We start from the raw sequence: 15,593 nt of genomic DNA, 5'->3' as shown, positions 1-15,593 counted from the left end.
TTGTAATCATTCAATGTATAAACCAAGAAAGCAAACAAAAATATCGGTGTGATTGAAACGTTAGTAGATATTTTGAAGTTATTATTCAAAGTAGTGTTACAGAATAGACATGCTTGAACTTTTTCACCGAGGTTCTCTGTGGTAAAGAAATGAATTGCGTTGGTACCTAATCGCAGACTACCAAACATCAAGGATGGTAAGATTTAGGGTTTATGTGACTTACACTTTACTATTGTAGTCAGTTTTTTAATCTATTCAGTGTGCTCTTCTCAACTCATGACTAGCACGCGAATCTAGCGTCCTGAAGCTCTTCGGATACACTCGATCGTTAATATGGTAGTTATTATGACAATATAGCTCTACATAATCTCAAATTGCTTTCCAGGTGTGTTTTCCAGTTAAACTATTACTAAGTGGCGATGGTTGACTTAACGTACTTTTTGTGTCGTTGTTGCACGCGTAATTCAAGATATTACGTCCAGATTATGGAAGTCGAACAAATAATAAGAATTTATTTTTAGATGAGGGTTCAGATAGATCGAAAATGACTGTCAAGTGCCTCAAGACAGTTGCCTCCAGTCATTTGTTTCTTCTTGTATATTCTTGTCTGTATTCAATGCACTCAGTTGACGGTTACGAATGCAATCATTTTCGTAAGTTTCGGATAAGTTTTGGTAAAATAGAACTTTACCAAGTAAAATCAAATAAAACAGTCTGACAAACTCATGATTCAGTAAGCTATCAGTATATATATATATATATATATATATATATATATATATATATATATATATATATATATATATATATATATATATATATATATATATATATATATATATATATATATATATATATATATATATATATATATATATATATATATATATATATATATATATATATATATATATATATATATATATATATATATATATATATATATATATATATATATATATATATATATATATATATATATATATATATATATATATATATATATATATATATATATATATATATATATATATATATATATATATATATATATATATATATATATATATATATATATATATATATATATATATATATATATATATATATATTGAAGTATTGAAGTTATATGCTAGCTTAGAAATGTTCATGAAACGAAACAGTAAACATAAAGTTTTTACTAAGAAGAAAACGGTCTGCACTCCTCTCTTTTAATATGTTCTTATTCAAATACGTATTTATCATCGTACTGCAACTTTCTTGCAATATTTTCAAAAATTTCAGCCAATAACGAACAACATGGAAGCGCTAGGCTCAGTAATAGTTTTTATTGAATTAAGGTTGTGAAACTAACAGAAAAAAAAAAACAAATATTTCTATTTAATTTCTTCGTAAATTTTGAGCGCAATATCTACAAAACTGCAGGAAACCAAACGATGGCACCGTAAGCCATAATGCGTTTTTCGCTTTATCTACCCTAGTTCAGTTGTAAGGTCGTGCTATGAACTACAATCTGTTTTTATTCCTACAGCACAAAATACATTTCATAAACCTAATGGCACAATTACATCAATGAGTCTTATTTTATAGATACACATACAGTTCTATTAAGCGTTGGAAAAATAACCGCTTTCAAACGAAATATTCGACCAAAATGATGTACGTATAAAAGGTGTGCTATTTCCCTATTGTGATACATTTGCTAAAGAAAAATTATACATGTAACCAACTTTCGTGATGTTCGATAAAACAAAATAATAATCGTAGTTCAGAACTATGCCTATCGGTCCAAATGAAAACTTTTGCAATGTCTCCCATAGAATTTTGAAATCCTTTGCCGTCTAACATCAATTGAATTAGTGAAGTTTTAATTTGTTATTGTCCAATTTTCATCTGAAGATGCTTATAATAAATGCGACAACTGTAACGCGTATACTTGAATCTGCAGCGTGAGCTATCTTTCACGTTAGGTTGATCCTGTGAATTCATCATGATCATCACTGCGAATCAGAAAAAGTAAACGAATGTTGAAACAAAATAATGGTTTAACAAAGACAAAAACAAATGAACAACCATGTAACAAAGTAATGTGTGCCATTTTATACTTTCATAGTTGCATTAAATATTTCTCATTACAAAGTAAACAACCGAACGAATCAAAACTGGTTAGGAAGAACAAAAAAAAAACAAAATATTTTAACTGCGAAAATTTTCCGAATATGGTAGTGCTTCAGTTGATTATTTCACAAAATATATATAAATGTGAAGTTGATTTGTCTAGATTTCTTATAAGTGGTAAACTCTCACAAATAATACAGGAACATAGATTTCGAGTGTCGAAAAACATTGACTTATTGGAAACAAAAGAATCAAATAGCAGAATTACCAGTTTCAATAAATTCGCATTACCTAGAAAAGGATTGGTTTCATTGTCAGTACAGATCAAACAAGAGTGGAAAGTTAAAACTTCACTAATGACGACACGTTTGAGTTCAGAAGTTTTCCGGTGAGTTTGTTGCGAATTGGCTCAAATTTAGTTAAATTGTTCACTACCACCTTGCATGTCACATATCAGTAAGTAAAACCTATTATTTTGATGCATTCATAGGTTCTAGGTAACACTGTATGCTTTTCGGTGATAGAATTAATATAAACACGTACAATCCGTTTACCGTGCAACTAATTTTGTTCCGCTGTGTATTTGCTTTATTAAATAATTGACAGTTAACGTTACTTTCAGTAGTGCTGTAAGGAAATCAAACAATAAGATTTTTTTGCTAGCTTTCATCAGATGATTGGTTTTCGGTTTGACAAGACTTTTAGTTAAATTAAGCAATGAATATTTTTCATAGCTCTTACCTGGTTTATGGATTCACAAGACGTAGGTCGGGATAATCAGAAAAAACAGCAGCAGCATATATTAATATTGGAATATTTATAAGCTTTTCAAACATTTTTTTTAAGAAATAGACATCAAATCAGCAATCATTGAAGCGGAAAAATGTTTCTCAATAATATTCTTCTTTTGTTGTTACATTTTCTTCATATTGAGTGTGCTACTATACTACAATTAGACACTCAAGATTATTCCAAAAACTCAATAAAGCACTGAAATCACGCAACGAAATTAATCTATCATTCAAAATCCTCGTAAGTTTGCTAAACTAGTTCGAATTGCTCTAGTCAATTATCAATTATTCATATTATTCTTGTATTTTGTTGGTCTCCTTCGTTCTCCTTTACAGTATGCTAGGTTTATTGAAGTCGTTTCTTCATTTTGGGTTTTCACTTTTGTTGTAGTGTCTTCATTCATATTATCAAGAAACTCAAGAAATCAGCAAAATAAATGAAACACAACTTTACGGCAATCATGTCAGTGAGCTGTTTCAGCTTTTGCGAGTGATTATGATATGAATGAATGGATCAATGAAAATCTATTACACGTGAACGTTTTCGTGTTTTATTGATTCAAAAAAAAAATGTTTCTTTTTTTTTTCACTATTATTATAGAACGAACATGTAACAACATATTATCTCGATCATGTTATCTCGAAATTTCATTAGATTAGAGAAAATTAGCAATAATCAAATGCTCATGCTACAATTTCTGTCCAATATAGGTTGACAGTATGGTCCATACAATAAACATTGAAGCCGTAAAATATGAATCTGATTTGCATTTGTTTAAATTTATGTTCGATTTTGGTCGTTTTAAAAATTAGTAAACTAACTGTTTCAAAAGTTGCTACATGTGCTTTAACTCCGCAATAATACTCATTTAAAATTCTTTAAACTAGGTGAATACTGTCATATGATTGTTTGATTGTTTGATGTATAAAACAAAGGCTTGAAATTTTAAAAGAAATTTTAAAAGAAAATTTACTTATGTTTTCAATTATTGATCTCGTTCTGTTACAAACCAAAACTTCTTCCATATTCCTAATTAGTTAAACTAATTTGAACTTTTAAAATGATTTGTTTTATCACGTTAGAAAAGTCAGCTTTGTAAACTATGTTCTTAGTCATTGTATGTAATGGGCACAATATACATATAAAGTTTGCACAGCGTATCGTTGCAAGATTCATACACACTTATCAGGTTTCTGTTAATCATACATTCCATTCTCGATTGAAGCCTATTGCTTTTTAACTAATTGTGTAGCTTTATACCCTTGTCGGAACACAACAATTTTGACAAAAGAGTTTTAGTGTATAATGGTTTCTGAATATTTCATGCATTTCGCTCCTGAATGTGATACCAAACAAAAAAAAAAAAAAAAAAAAAAAACAAAATAGCGTAGTATACCGTATATCACCTACCACTCAGAATGTACTTTTGCAATAGACAGAGCTTGTTAAAATCTTATATACGCAGTGAGCTCTACTTTTAATACCGTGAGTAGCTGGTTTGCCTTGTTTAACATTACACGTTTTACTGTAATCACTACAAACTACTGTTTGCCATCAATAAATTTAAGTAACTTTAAGTGTTGTTGTCATTGTACATATAATCCTGAATGTTGTAGTCCAAATGAAAAGTTCATACAAGTGATTAATGCAAAGCTAAGCAAACCGTAAAAAAGACAATTGAATCGAATGAAAAACAACGGATTGTATATAAGCTAAAGGTAATCGCAATAATACATTTTAGATACTAATAACAAAGTTTTACAAATAGAGAAAATAAAACAAGTAACATCTAGAGATCCAAATAACAAGCAACTGAAAAACAAAAGTAACGACTATTTGGGTGTGCCTTTTTATACATTGTACAATTTTGAATGCGGCCACATAATTGATTAATTAATTATTAACCTCTGAACTTTGTACTATTTCCTATTCTACACTATTATATCGATACTTGTTTCCATTCGATTATGATTTGCCTAACCAATGTAATCAAGCTACTGTATTATTTTTCCATTCTGTATTCGTATTACATCCGAGCACTTAAGCGCAACATCATTGTATGTATATGATACTCCTTTGCAAACAAAAGCAGCTGCCATACAGAGCAAGCCAATTTCGGTTCAGTCATTGTAACAAATACACGCATGCATGATAGTTTTTCATGTTGTAACAACAGATCAGTACGAAATAAAACGAACCCAATAAAACCAAACAATAACAAAGAGTAATCTAGTGGAAAAAGTATTTTTTTATATTTTAACAGTATCAATTATAATTATACAAAATAAACAATTATTGTAATAAAATAAGCTTTTTGTACCTTTTCCTTATAGACAGTGTATTCGTTATTTTCAAAATTCGAGAAAATCTTTGTAGTTTGTTTTCGTTATCTGTGCTTTAATGCTCACGGTACATGTGAAGTAGTATACGAATTGCAATTTCACTATCAACTATTTGTATATGCAAAACGACTCTAGCTTTTGAAGATTTGAATGCTTTCTATCGCGTGATTCTATTGCACTGGTTACTATATTGGTTTAATTTCTACAATTTCCTCTATTACATTTCGTTCTGTACTAGTGCATTATTTACTGAATGCATACTGTTGTCTACCCATTAATTAGATTATTTTTTAACAATATTCTGAACACATAATACATCGTTATAGTATAGTTTGCTTCTGCAAATAACACTTCGTTTGCAAGTTTTCAAACTTCTGTTCGCATGATAGTTTTTATGGCATTATCCAATCCAATAATCCTTCGATGGTCAAAGCACTTTGACTATGCCTTACAGTAAAGTTATATACGACAGTAGGTTTGACAATGACTCGTTGTACATGAACTCAGTCTCTGTGTAAATCTGTGGTGATTAGACAAAGGTCACTTTTTTGCTACTAATGAATACCTATATTAGTTTTCGTCATAGTTTGTCAAGTTGTATCGAGCTTTATTCAAATGGTATTTTCTCAACTCAACGAATATCAATGTTATGTGGCACATAGCATGTATGTATGTGGTAAGTTGTTGCCAAAAAAAAACTAAGTGAAATTATTACTGTGTCAATAGAATTTGAAATAATTATGAAGAATTTTATTTTGATCCGAATAAATAAAGTTGTTTCAGATTTCTGTCATCCTATCATTTCAGTTTAAGTCATTCCTAAAAATCTACTTCCAATACAAAAAGTTGCCGGGGCGATTGAAACAGAAGATTTTTTTTGTCAATATGTTATATTTGTGGGATTTGAAATGAATTCAAACTAATCTTTCGAAATACACTTTTCTAAAAAATTATAGAAATGGTGTTCGAATAAATAGAACTATAGAAACACAACATTATGTTGAAATTTAAATAATTTAAATTAAAATATTCTTTTTTCAGTCATTTTTTTTGGAAATTTAATCGAACTTTCCTCTTTTGTGGCATAATGCCCATAATAGCACAGCCATGATGAGTAGAACATGGTGTAACGGTTTGACCAAAAAGTAGGCGCGGGGTGAGGAAGCGTTTTTTTACTTTGGAGGATTTTTTTTTTAAATCAATAATAGTATATTTGACATGGCACGATACATTATTTGTTTAACTGAGCCAGATACAACTTCGGAGGGTTGGAGACGAAGCATCACTATGCAACAGAGAATAACTTTTTCGTGTTTGTTGATATATCCTTACTAACTAGGCAATTGAATACCGCAAATTCAGGTGTTTTAAGTTAGAAATTGTTTTCTAAATTAATGAATATTGATAGCAAGGTATGAAGCATTGCCATATTTATTATTTAAATGCATCCAAATGATATGTTATGAGAAGGGATAATTTTTATGCCCTAGTTGTTTATAAACAAACCTACTTGCTGGCATTTTTTTTTTTCAAATATGGCCGATTCTGCTTTTCTTACCGTTACACCATGTCTTTATACATCATGAGCACAACTGATTTCGTTGGGATAAAACCTCTTGTGCTTCATATAAACCCAGAAGACAGGGACTTTATGGTGTATTTACCGTCAAATCAGGAACATAAGGACAAATAGGAACGTAACTGATTCGGGAAAAAGATGTTGATTTTATAGATTGTTCCGAAAATTATAAATACATTAATAAATAATCGCCATTCCAAATAACGTGCAGTATTCAGCCCAACTTCGGCTGCGTTGTGTTGTTTACATTCAAAGTTATTCCATCATAATATTTTTATTGTGTGTTATAGCTGAAAAGGAAGACCGGAATCGTGCACGCCGTTCGAGTTGTCAGCGACGAAACCCGTCGAGCGAGATTGTTTAGAAGTAAGCACCGGAAACAAATGAATTTTGAACAAAAACAACTACCAACACGAAATTTTGTTTGTTTGTGTAAACGTGATGTTATAACAAAAATTTTGATAGAAAATGAAAAGAAATGTCAGAATTTATTTTCTAAAGCTTTGGAGCGTTTTAGAAAGTTTGGCATTTGTTTTCGGTGTTGCTCGGAATTAAAGGGTTCAAAATGAAGAATCATTTCTTATATCCATTTTATAATTAGTAGGTTTTCGCCATTTAGAATTTCAAAATGGCTGAAGTTGATTAAATCAATGATTGAACCATAGCCAAACAGATGTGCCACTAGATGACAATTTTTTCGCCCAGAAAACTAACGACTATTTTAAAATTTTGTTTAGTACATGCTCGTAAATAATAACTTTAAAATGAGTAACATTTGACGCATTTTCGTAAAAAGTGGAACAACTCTAAAATTGAGTAACTCCACAAATACTCAAAACTGAGTAACACTACGCGTCTTAAAAAATGAGAATTGAACCCCTTGTCATGCTGAATGGTAGAGTTAAGTGTGATGTCCGTAGGGACTCCCTACCGTCGCCGTGGAGCGAACTGCATAGCAAATATATTTCGACGTCAGTACCAAAGGGAGTGAAAAGTCCATACACTACTGATGAACATACAGGCTATTTAGCGACGGTACACAGAAAGCAATGATCTGGTACGGCTAATAACAAAATAGCAGTTAAAAATACTATGCCTGAAAATAGTAACTTTGATGTACAATCCATTAAAAAGGACTGCATTATAGTAGAAAATACCATTGCTTAACGAAAGAAACATATTGTTTTATTAACTATGCTGCGTTATCAAAATTAACTATATTGTATATAAAAGTTGACTGGCAACTATAGTCATTACCACAACCAATATGGTAAAACTGACTGGAACTAATGTAAATTCGATGTTTGTGTTCTTGTTGAAAATATGACTCATGTAAGCATTGGTGAACTTACTACGTTACTTTGAAATTAATTTTAAATATTGTCATCAGAGCTACTGCGATCGTTACGTCGTTTTTTTCCCGAAATTCACCATGAACGTGTTGGTTTTCGTTATATGTTAAAAGCCCCTCAAGAGCAGCCATTTTTCTCATGCGCAGTTTTTTCAGGACGCTGTGTAAGTGAGTGTTGACAATTTCAATTTGAATATTTACTGTAAAACACAACATATGGGCACCGAAAAAGTGGAATTAATAGTGGATGATCTGTTTTCTAACCCGGGGTTGATTGCAGGTTTGTATGAGCGTAACATTATAAAAAGTATAAGTCATGACGGTAAAAATATCACAGATGCTGGACAAATACCGGAACTGCGGCAACTAATGATTGGTGATTGGAAACTTGATCCGACTATTTACGCTATTTTGATTAGTAAGTCTTAAATTTATCATAACTACATAATCATTTAGGTATAGAGTTCACCGTGCCTCGCATTATAGGTCATGGAATAACGTTCCAGTGCCTGAAAATGCTTGACGAAAAAGCGCTAAATGACGTGTTTTCAGTAGCAAAATGGACTGGACACAAGCATACGCTGCGCAGAAAATTGATGCAATGGGATCAGAGTCTTCTTTACGAACATCAATCATCGCAGCATAATGACGATATAAAAAGTGCGAGCTGTAGTTCCGAGCGATGGTTACTTCCGACAATCGTTATCACCCGTTTGTTAGATGATATTCTTAGCCGTAATAAAAAAGGAAAAATCTTTGTTAAATATTACGGATGGCACAATGCGTTAGATATTTCACACCGGAAGACTTTGTCTCATACAGTGGTTGATTATTACATAGCCAATCAGAAGCATTTTACTCTACCGAACATGGCTAAATTTGCAGAACTGATCGCACAAAGATTCCCCACAGAGATTGCCGTAATTATCATTTTTAAACCGTATCTTTAAAAAAATTGCTAATCTATTAGTTTCTATTCATTTTCAGGAAACGTATTAGATTCCGCGCGATTCCAAAGCAAGCACAAACCATCCATCAGGACTGTTATATGATCGCTTCTATAACAGGAAAAAGGAAAAGATTCAGAAATCGAAACCCGAAAAGACAAGTTTTCTGCTTTCCAGACGGGCTGCTGCTGTTAATTTATCAGAATCAAGTAATTATTTTGTTAATTTGTATTGGTATTAAATAATTAGAGAACCTTAAAATGAGAGAAGCGATAAGGCACTTATTTTGAACCAAAGAGGATCGAGTTCCATTCCGTTCAAAATAAATAAATGGAATATATTACTCGTTTCCAACAATTCCATCGTTCTACATATCGAAGCTAAGGAATATTTTTGCAGCGAGTTTCATCAATGCATCTGATTTAAATCAACTTGTGTACAAAGGCTAGTCTATTTTTTTCTAATAACTTGAACAATGCTATTTTTTTTGGAATCGACCTTGCATATTAGAATGCAGTCACAGTCTAACTTATAAACTTGCCGTACTTTGCACTTCTAGATATTGACAGAAATGTTCAGTACATAATTTCCAAGCTTCTAATAATGTGTCATACAAAGGCGTTGAATACAAAATAGGATATTTCCTGTCAAAATCGAGTCGTCGGTTGAGCAACATAGAACTATATGCAATAAAGGTCCATGTGATATGCATAAAATTGTTGAAGTTAATGAATTGGATGGACCTCCGATTCATTTGTATTCCATAGAAAATAAGCTGTACATGAGACTGAAGAAATATCTCATTTGAACCAAATATGTTACACATTAATTCATATATATGTAATACCATACATAACTATAAATGCAAACAGAAATAAAATAAAGTTTTTATGCTGACAATACGAAACACTGATTTTAAATATTTTCATTGTGAAATTTACCGCAGCAGATAAACTCGTACAGTGAAATTGAATTCCGGAAACGTCTGCAGATTGTCGAAAATACTACACAGAATGTTTACCCAAATGGTAAAAAACACAATGAATTATATAAATTTAACTACAGTTATTACAGTTACTGATGCATGGTAAAAATAACTGTTCATTTTATTTAGCCCGAATGTAGTTACTGGTCAGCTAAAATTAAGTGGTGCCTACTTTTCAATTTTACCCTCTGATATAGTAAAAATACCATATCCTTCGTTTCAGTGTACTATTCATATTGCAGTGGTACACTTTTGTTGGTACATTTCTATTCGTGTGCAAACGAGGAAAAACTACAATGCTGCTGTTGATGGTGATTGAAAGTTTATCTCAGAAATATGATTACCATAAATTACTCAACAAGAATTGTAAATTTTTGCAACGGATATTTATTTAATTTTATCTTCGATATTCACTAAATAATCGTGATCGGATAGTATCGAGAAAGTTAATTCTCAAATATACAAATTAATAGAAGGGTTGACGCCGGCGAATGCTTGTGAATTTTTGATCGATTTACTAAGATTCATTCAGAATTTTTGTTACATTTCAAAATTGTTAGATGGTATATTATTATTTAAAACTTTACTATAATAAACGTATATTAGCTGTCTTCGTAATACAGCAAATGTTGTTGTAGGCAAATGAAAAAAATTGTCAAGCAAAAAACAAAAATAGAATTGTTGATCGCTACGATTTTTTGCTGGAACTTGTTAATAATTTTGTTTAACTTTTCTTCTTATGTTTGCCAATTAATGAACCTTTGTAAGGGCTTCTATATTATTTTGAAAGTAAGATCCATATTATAGATTTGATTTAATCAGAGTTAAATAAGACAAAACCATTCATTATGATAACGTAAGTATTATTAGATTTGGTTTTTGAGGATATAGAGTTAATTCTGACTTTGACGCATTACGAGAAATTCTTGGTACTTCTTCAACAAGCACTATATGCTTGTGCCTTGTCAAATACATGTTGTTTGCACATAAAAAATACTACATGCATAATATCGCCAAATATAAACGATATTCTTTCGAGTGTTGTTGAATATCTTTCATAAATTGATTTCCAGGGGAGGCTGAAAATAAAAATACGAACAGTCGCTGAGCAAACACATTGATTCTGTCAGCAGACTTTGTATATTTTGTAACAAAAAAACCCACAATTACAGTGTTTAGTCCCACGTCACCATTTCATACAACTTTAGGGCTGTTTACCTTCTAGTTTTTTCCAAAGTTTTGTCATTGAATAATTTTCCAACAACCAAGTGATTCAAGAGAATATAGCAAAACTATTTGTTTGCTGGAAATCAGCGAGCAAATCGATATATCAAAATTTTTCACACCAAACCGGTACGAAGCTCATACGGGGTCATAGCTAAGTTACTAATCGTTGGTATGGGATCATAGCTACATTAATCAAATAAATTTCTTTTTGAGCGTCTTAGTAGAATGGAATGGAATATTGAGAATAGGTTATGTTTCCATTTAATTCTACTACAAAAATTGTAGTAGAATTAAATGGAAACATAACCTATTCTCAATATTCAGCTACATTAATGTTGGGCTAGATGAATATAGAGTAGATATGATAAATTTACATCTCTACTTCAACAGTCATTCGGCATGACATTGATGAGGGTGGGTAAAAGCTGTGCCTGAGGGCCCAAACAAATATACTCTGCTTTGCTGAATATACAGCAAAATTTCATTACTGATTATTTAGTGATTGAATTCTAGTTTGCCGAGATAACATTTAACGACGAACCAACGCAAATGGTCTGTTTATGTTTGAGGTTATAATGACAAGCAGAAAATCTTAAATATTTGAAAAGTTACCTCACGAAACAGCATCAAAATGTATCAATGATAGCCAGTTGTAGGCACCATTTCGCTTATTCGCTAATCGCTAATTAGCGACGCTGATACTCAGTTAGCGATTCAGCGATTTCGTCAATTTTTGAATTGGTTAGCAGACTGTAAGTGTCACTAAAATTTTTGCCTTCGAAACGCTAATCGCTAATTCGCTAATTTTGTAAAAAAGCAACAAAAAAAAAACAACTTTCAAAAACTGTGAGTCGCTGATGGCCTACATGAATTGGATTGTTAAGCTATTCACGGATTTCTGATTTTTATATATCAACTGAAGGGGTGCAATTTTCTGAGCAAACGTGATTTTCGTGATCGTTGTTCTTCGATTTTTAAATGAAGAATAAAGCCTGTAGTACACTCTTTGTCTAATGGTCAAATATTTGACCTTCTGACATAATGGTCAAATTTTTTTGACATCATGGTTGTTGTTTGCCCGTGTTTAGTGTTTTTTATATCATCTGAAAGATCTGCATTTTCTGAGTAAAACGTGATTGAAAAAAATTTCTATCGTTGTCCTTCGCTTTTTAAATCAAGATGCAAAACTGCTCGAAATCGCTACAATGACAGTTCGCCCATATACCAACTGTCATTGTAGCGATTTGGAGCGAATTTTAATTCTTCATTATCATTTCATTATCCTTCGATTTTTAAATGAAGAAATAAAATTCGCTCCAAATCATCATTATCTTTCGATTTGTAAATGAAAAATAAAAAATCACTCCAGATCGCTACAATGACAGTATATACCAACTATCGATGGCGAACTGTCATCATAGCGATTTCGAGCAGTTTTAATTCGTGATAAAAAAAATGAATGGCAACGATAGAAAATCTTCTAAAATTACGTTTTGCTTAGAAAAGGCAGCTCTCTCAGGTGACATAAAAAACTGATATAGCTAAACAACCCAATTGCTTCTAATGGTGAAAATAACAAGATTTGGAAATAGTTAACCCGTTACCTATGAAAACACTATCATATATTTTCATCACTATAACAAACATGAGGATATGTTTTCACAGGTGACGCATTAACGATTACCGAGTGGTTTGCCTTTGAAAATTAGAAGTCGACCACGTGGTGGCTAGAAGTTTGCCATTTGTGGCTTCAACACAGCTTATGCTATCAGAGATACATTTTGATGTTGTTTCGTCCGTTTCGTCGCGTCTCGCTTCCAGCAGATACGGCTTTCGAGCAGTTGAACACATTCTTCAAAACATCTGGCTACTCTGCTCTCTCTCATGCTGTCGGGTCGGCTGTCATTATTCAATTTTGTTTATCGTCGTATTATTCGTCGGTGTAATAGCGGTTCTAGTTGAATAAACTTACTTCAAATACCACTTTATTGTTAAAAAGGACTGGTTTTATATTGTATGTTCTGTTGATTCTTTTCCTCTTAACGCAACAAGCAGAGAATCATTCGTCATGGATGTCGAAGAACTTCTTTCTTTCAAGGTAATTATTTGCAACATGCAAAAAACAGTTTTTAATATCTATATCTCTTCAATTTAGCCGGAACAAACACCAAAGCGTACTTCCGAGTTTGATGATGATGAAGAAGACTCTCCGGAACGTCGCTCCGCCCCTCCTACTCCGAAAGTGCGGCGAGATGAGCAAGCATCAAATGTGCGTACAAAACCACACGTACCTCATAAGGAGCCACAGATCAGCGAAGAGGAAAGGTTAGATATTCTAAAATTCGTGGAATCCGAAGAGCCGGAAGGCGATGTTTTGGACGACGCAGGTCTAAAGAAAATTCTTTTGCTATTTGAAAAACGTGTCCTCAAAAACCAAGAAATGAGAATTAAATTTCCAGAAAACCCGGAGAAGTTCATGGAGAGCGAAATCGAATTAAACGATGTGATCCAGGAGCTTCGCGCGGTAGCCACTGTACCGGATTTATATCCCCTTCTGGTTGAATTAAATGGCATAGCCAGTTTGCTCGAGTTGCTATCGCATCAAAATACAGATATAAGCGTTGCGGTAGTTGATCTAATTCAAGAGCTAACCGATGTGGACATTCTGCACGAAAGTTTAGACGGAGCGGAAACTCTTATCGAAGCTCTCCGTAATCAACAAGCCGCAGGACTATTGGTACAAAATTTAGAAAGATTAGATGAAAATGTAAAGGAGGAAGCAGATGGTGTTCACAACACAATGGCTATATTTGAAAATTTGATGGAAATAAAATCAGAAATTGCCAAAGAAGTTGCAGAACAGGGTCTCATGCAGTGGATTCTTAAGCGGCTGCGTGTTAAAATGCCATTCGATACAAATAAACTGTATTGTAGTGAAATCTTATCCATTCTGCTCCAGGATACAAATGATAACAGAGTACTTCTTGGAAATTTAGATGGAATTGATGTACTTTTGCAGCAGTTAGCGGTAAGTTTTTCTCAAATTGGACTGATGCCAAAAATTACTTCAACACTTCTGTCTTGTGATATTCAGGCCTATAAGCGACATGACCCATCTACTACCGAAGAACAGGAGTTCATGGAAAACCTTTTCAATAGCTTGTGCTCGGCACTGATGTCATCAGACAATCGTGAAAAATTCCTTAAAGGAGAAGGTCTTCAACTGATGAATCTAATGTTGCGCGAAAAAAAGCTGTCAAGAAACGGTTCACTTAAGGTTCTTGACCATGCAATGTCCGGTCCTGATGGACGCGATAATTGTAACAAATTCGTTGACATTTTGGGTTTACGAACCATTTTCCCGCTGTTCATGAAGACGCCTAAACGAAACAAAAAACGTTTGCTTAGCACTGATGAACATGAAGAGCATGTTGTTTCGATTGTAGCTAGCATGTTGAGAAATTGCAAAGGGGCACAACGACAACGGATGCTTACCAAATTTACCGAAAATGACTTTGAAAAAGTAGAAAGACTTATGGAGCTACATTTTAAGTATTTGGAAAAGGTTGAACAAGTGGACCATGACATCGACCAATTAGTTGTAAGATTGTTTCGACACATAGCGTGTATACTTTGGTTTGAATCTTTTGTTTTGCAGAGTTCAGGAGAAATGGAAGAAAACGTAGATGCGATTTACATAAAAAGACTGTCTGGTGGTCTTTTTACGTTGCAGTTGATTGATTATATAATCCTAGAGATCAGCTCGACTGATGTAGTCAAACAGCGCATATTGCAGATATTGAACCTCCGAAATGCCTCGATGAAAACCATTCGACATGTCATGCGAGAGTATGCGGGAAATCTGGGCGATGCTGGAGACTCTGATTGGCGGGAACAAGAACAGGCTCATATTATTCAATTGGTCGATCGTTTTTGAATAGTTTGAAATAAAATATTGATAAGATACTTCATGTTTTTATGAAACAGTGTTTGAGCATATTTGCCCTTATTCTGGTTTACGGTCGTATTCGACTTTCGTACGGAATAAACGATTCGAACGAATTACATATATTCTCATTCTCGCAGGGAGCGTTCAAACGTTCGAGATGTTTCTTTTTTTTTGTTATGCCCGAAGTTAGCCGAAGTATGTTTCTGCTGTCAGGCTAAAGGCTAAGGCCGATTTCGACCCATCTCGTCTTCGAAATGTTTACGTAATAAATCAAACTAATAAAATGATTAACTAAAGAGCTCA

General features: G+C 32.7%; 1 protein-coding gene and 1 long non-coding RNA gene across 2 annotated transcripts; both read left to right on the top strand.

The window, feature by feature from the left end:
• Positions 1–1,093: 1,093 nt before the first annotated feature.
• LOC129730277 (uncharacterized) lies at positions 1,094–10,021 on the top strand. The gene is made up of 4 exons (XR_008728831.1): positions 1,094–8,462; positions 8,520–8,600; positions 8,669–9,102; positions 9,170–10,021. It is a non-coding gene; the product is annotated as an uncharacterized LOC129730277 (long non-coding RNA).
• A 3,213-nt stretch (positions 10,022–13,234) lies between these two features.
• LOC129728007 (beta-catenin-like protein 1) lies at positions 13,235–15,307 on the top strand. The gene is made up of 4 exons (XM_055686358.1): positions 13,235–13,439; positions 13,497–14,369; positions 14,436–14,942; positions 15,000–15,307. Exons 1-4 carry the CDS (start codon positions 13,410–13,412, stop codon positions 15,276–15,278), a joined length of 1,689 nt encoding a protein of 562 aa, XP_055542333.1. The 5' UTR covers positions 13,235–13,409; the 3' UTR covers positions 15,279–15,307.
• The last annotated feature ends 286 nt before the right edge of the window (positions 15,308–15,593 follow it).

This window comes from Wyeomyia smithii, chromosome 3 (genome assembly GCF_029784165.1).
Source record: "Wyeomyia smithii strain HCP4-BCI-WySm-NY-G18 chromosome 3, ASM2978416v1, whole genome shotgun sequence".
Lineage (NCBI taxonomy): Eukaryota > Metazoa > Arthropoda > Insecta > Diptera > Culicidae > Wyeomyia > Wyeomyia smithii.
The sequence above is the reverse complement of the archived record's forward strand: the minus strand, read 5'-3'. Positions and strand labels throughout refer to the sequence as shown.

Excerpts from the sequence above, each read along its gene's own strand:
- LOC129728007 (XM_055686358.1), top strand. The coding sequence starts at position 13,410 with ATGGATGTCGAAGAACTTCTTTCTTTCAAG. Across the intron at positions 13,440-13,496 it reads AAGAACTTCTTTCTTTCAAG|CCGGAACAAACACCAAAGCG; the intron begins GTAATTATTTGC and ends TCTTCAATTTAG. Across the intron at positions 14,943-14,999 it reads ATGACATCGACCAATTAGTT|AGTTCAGGAGAAATGGAAGA; the intron begins GTAAGATTGTTT and ends TTTGTTTTGCAG.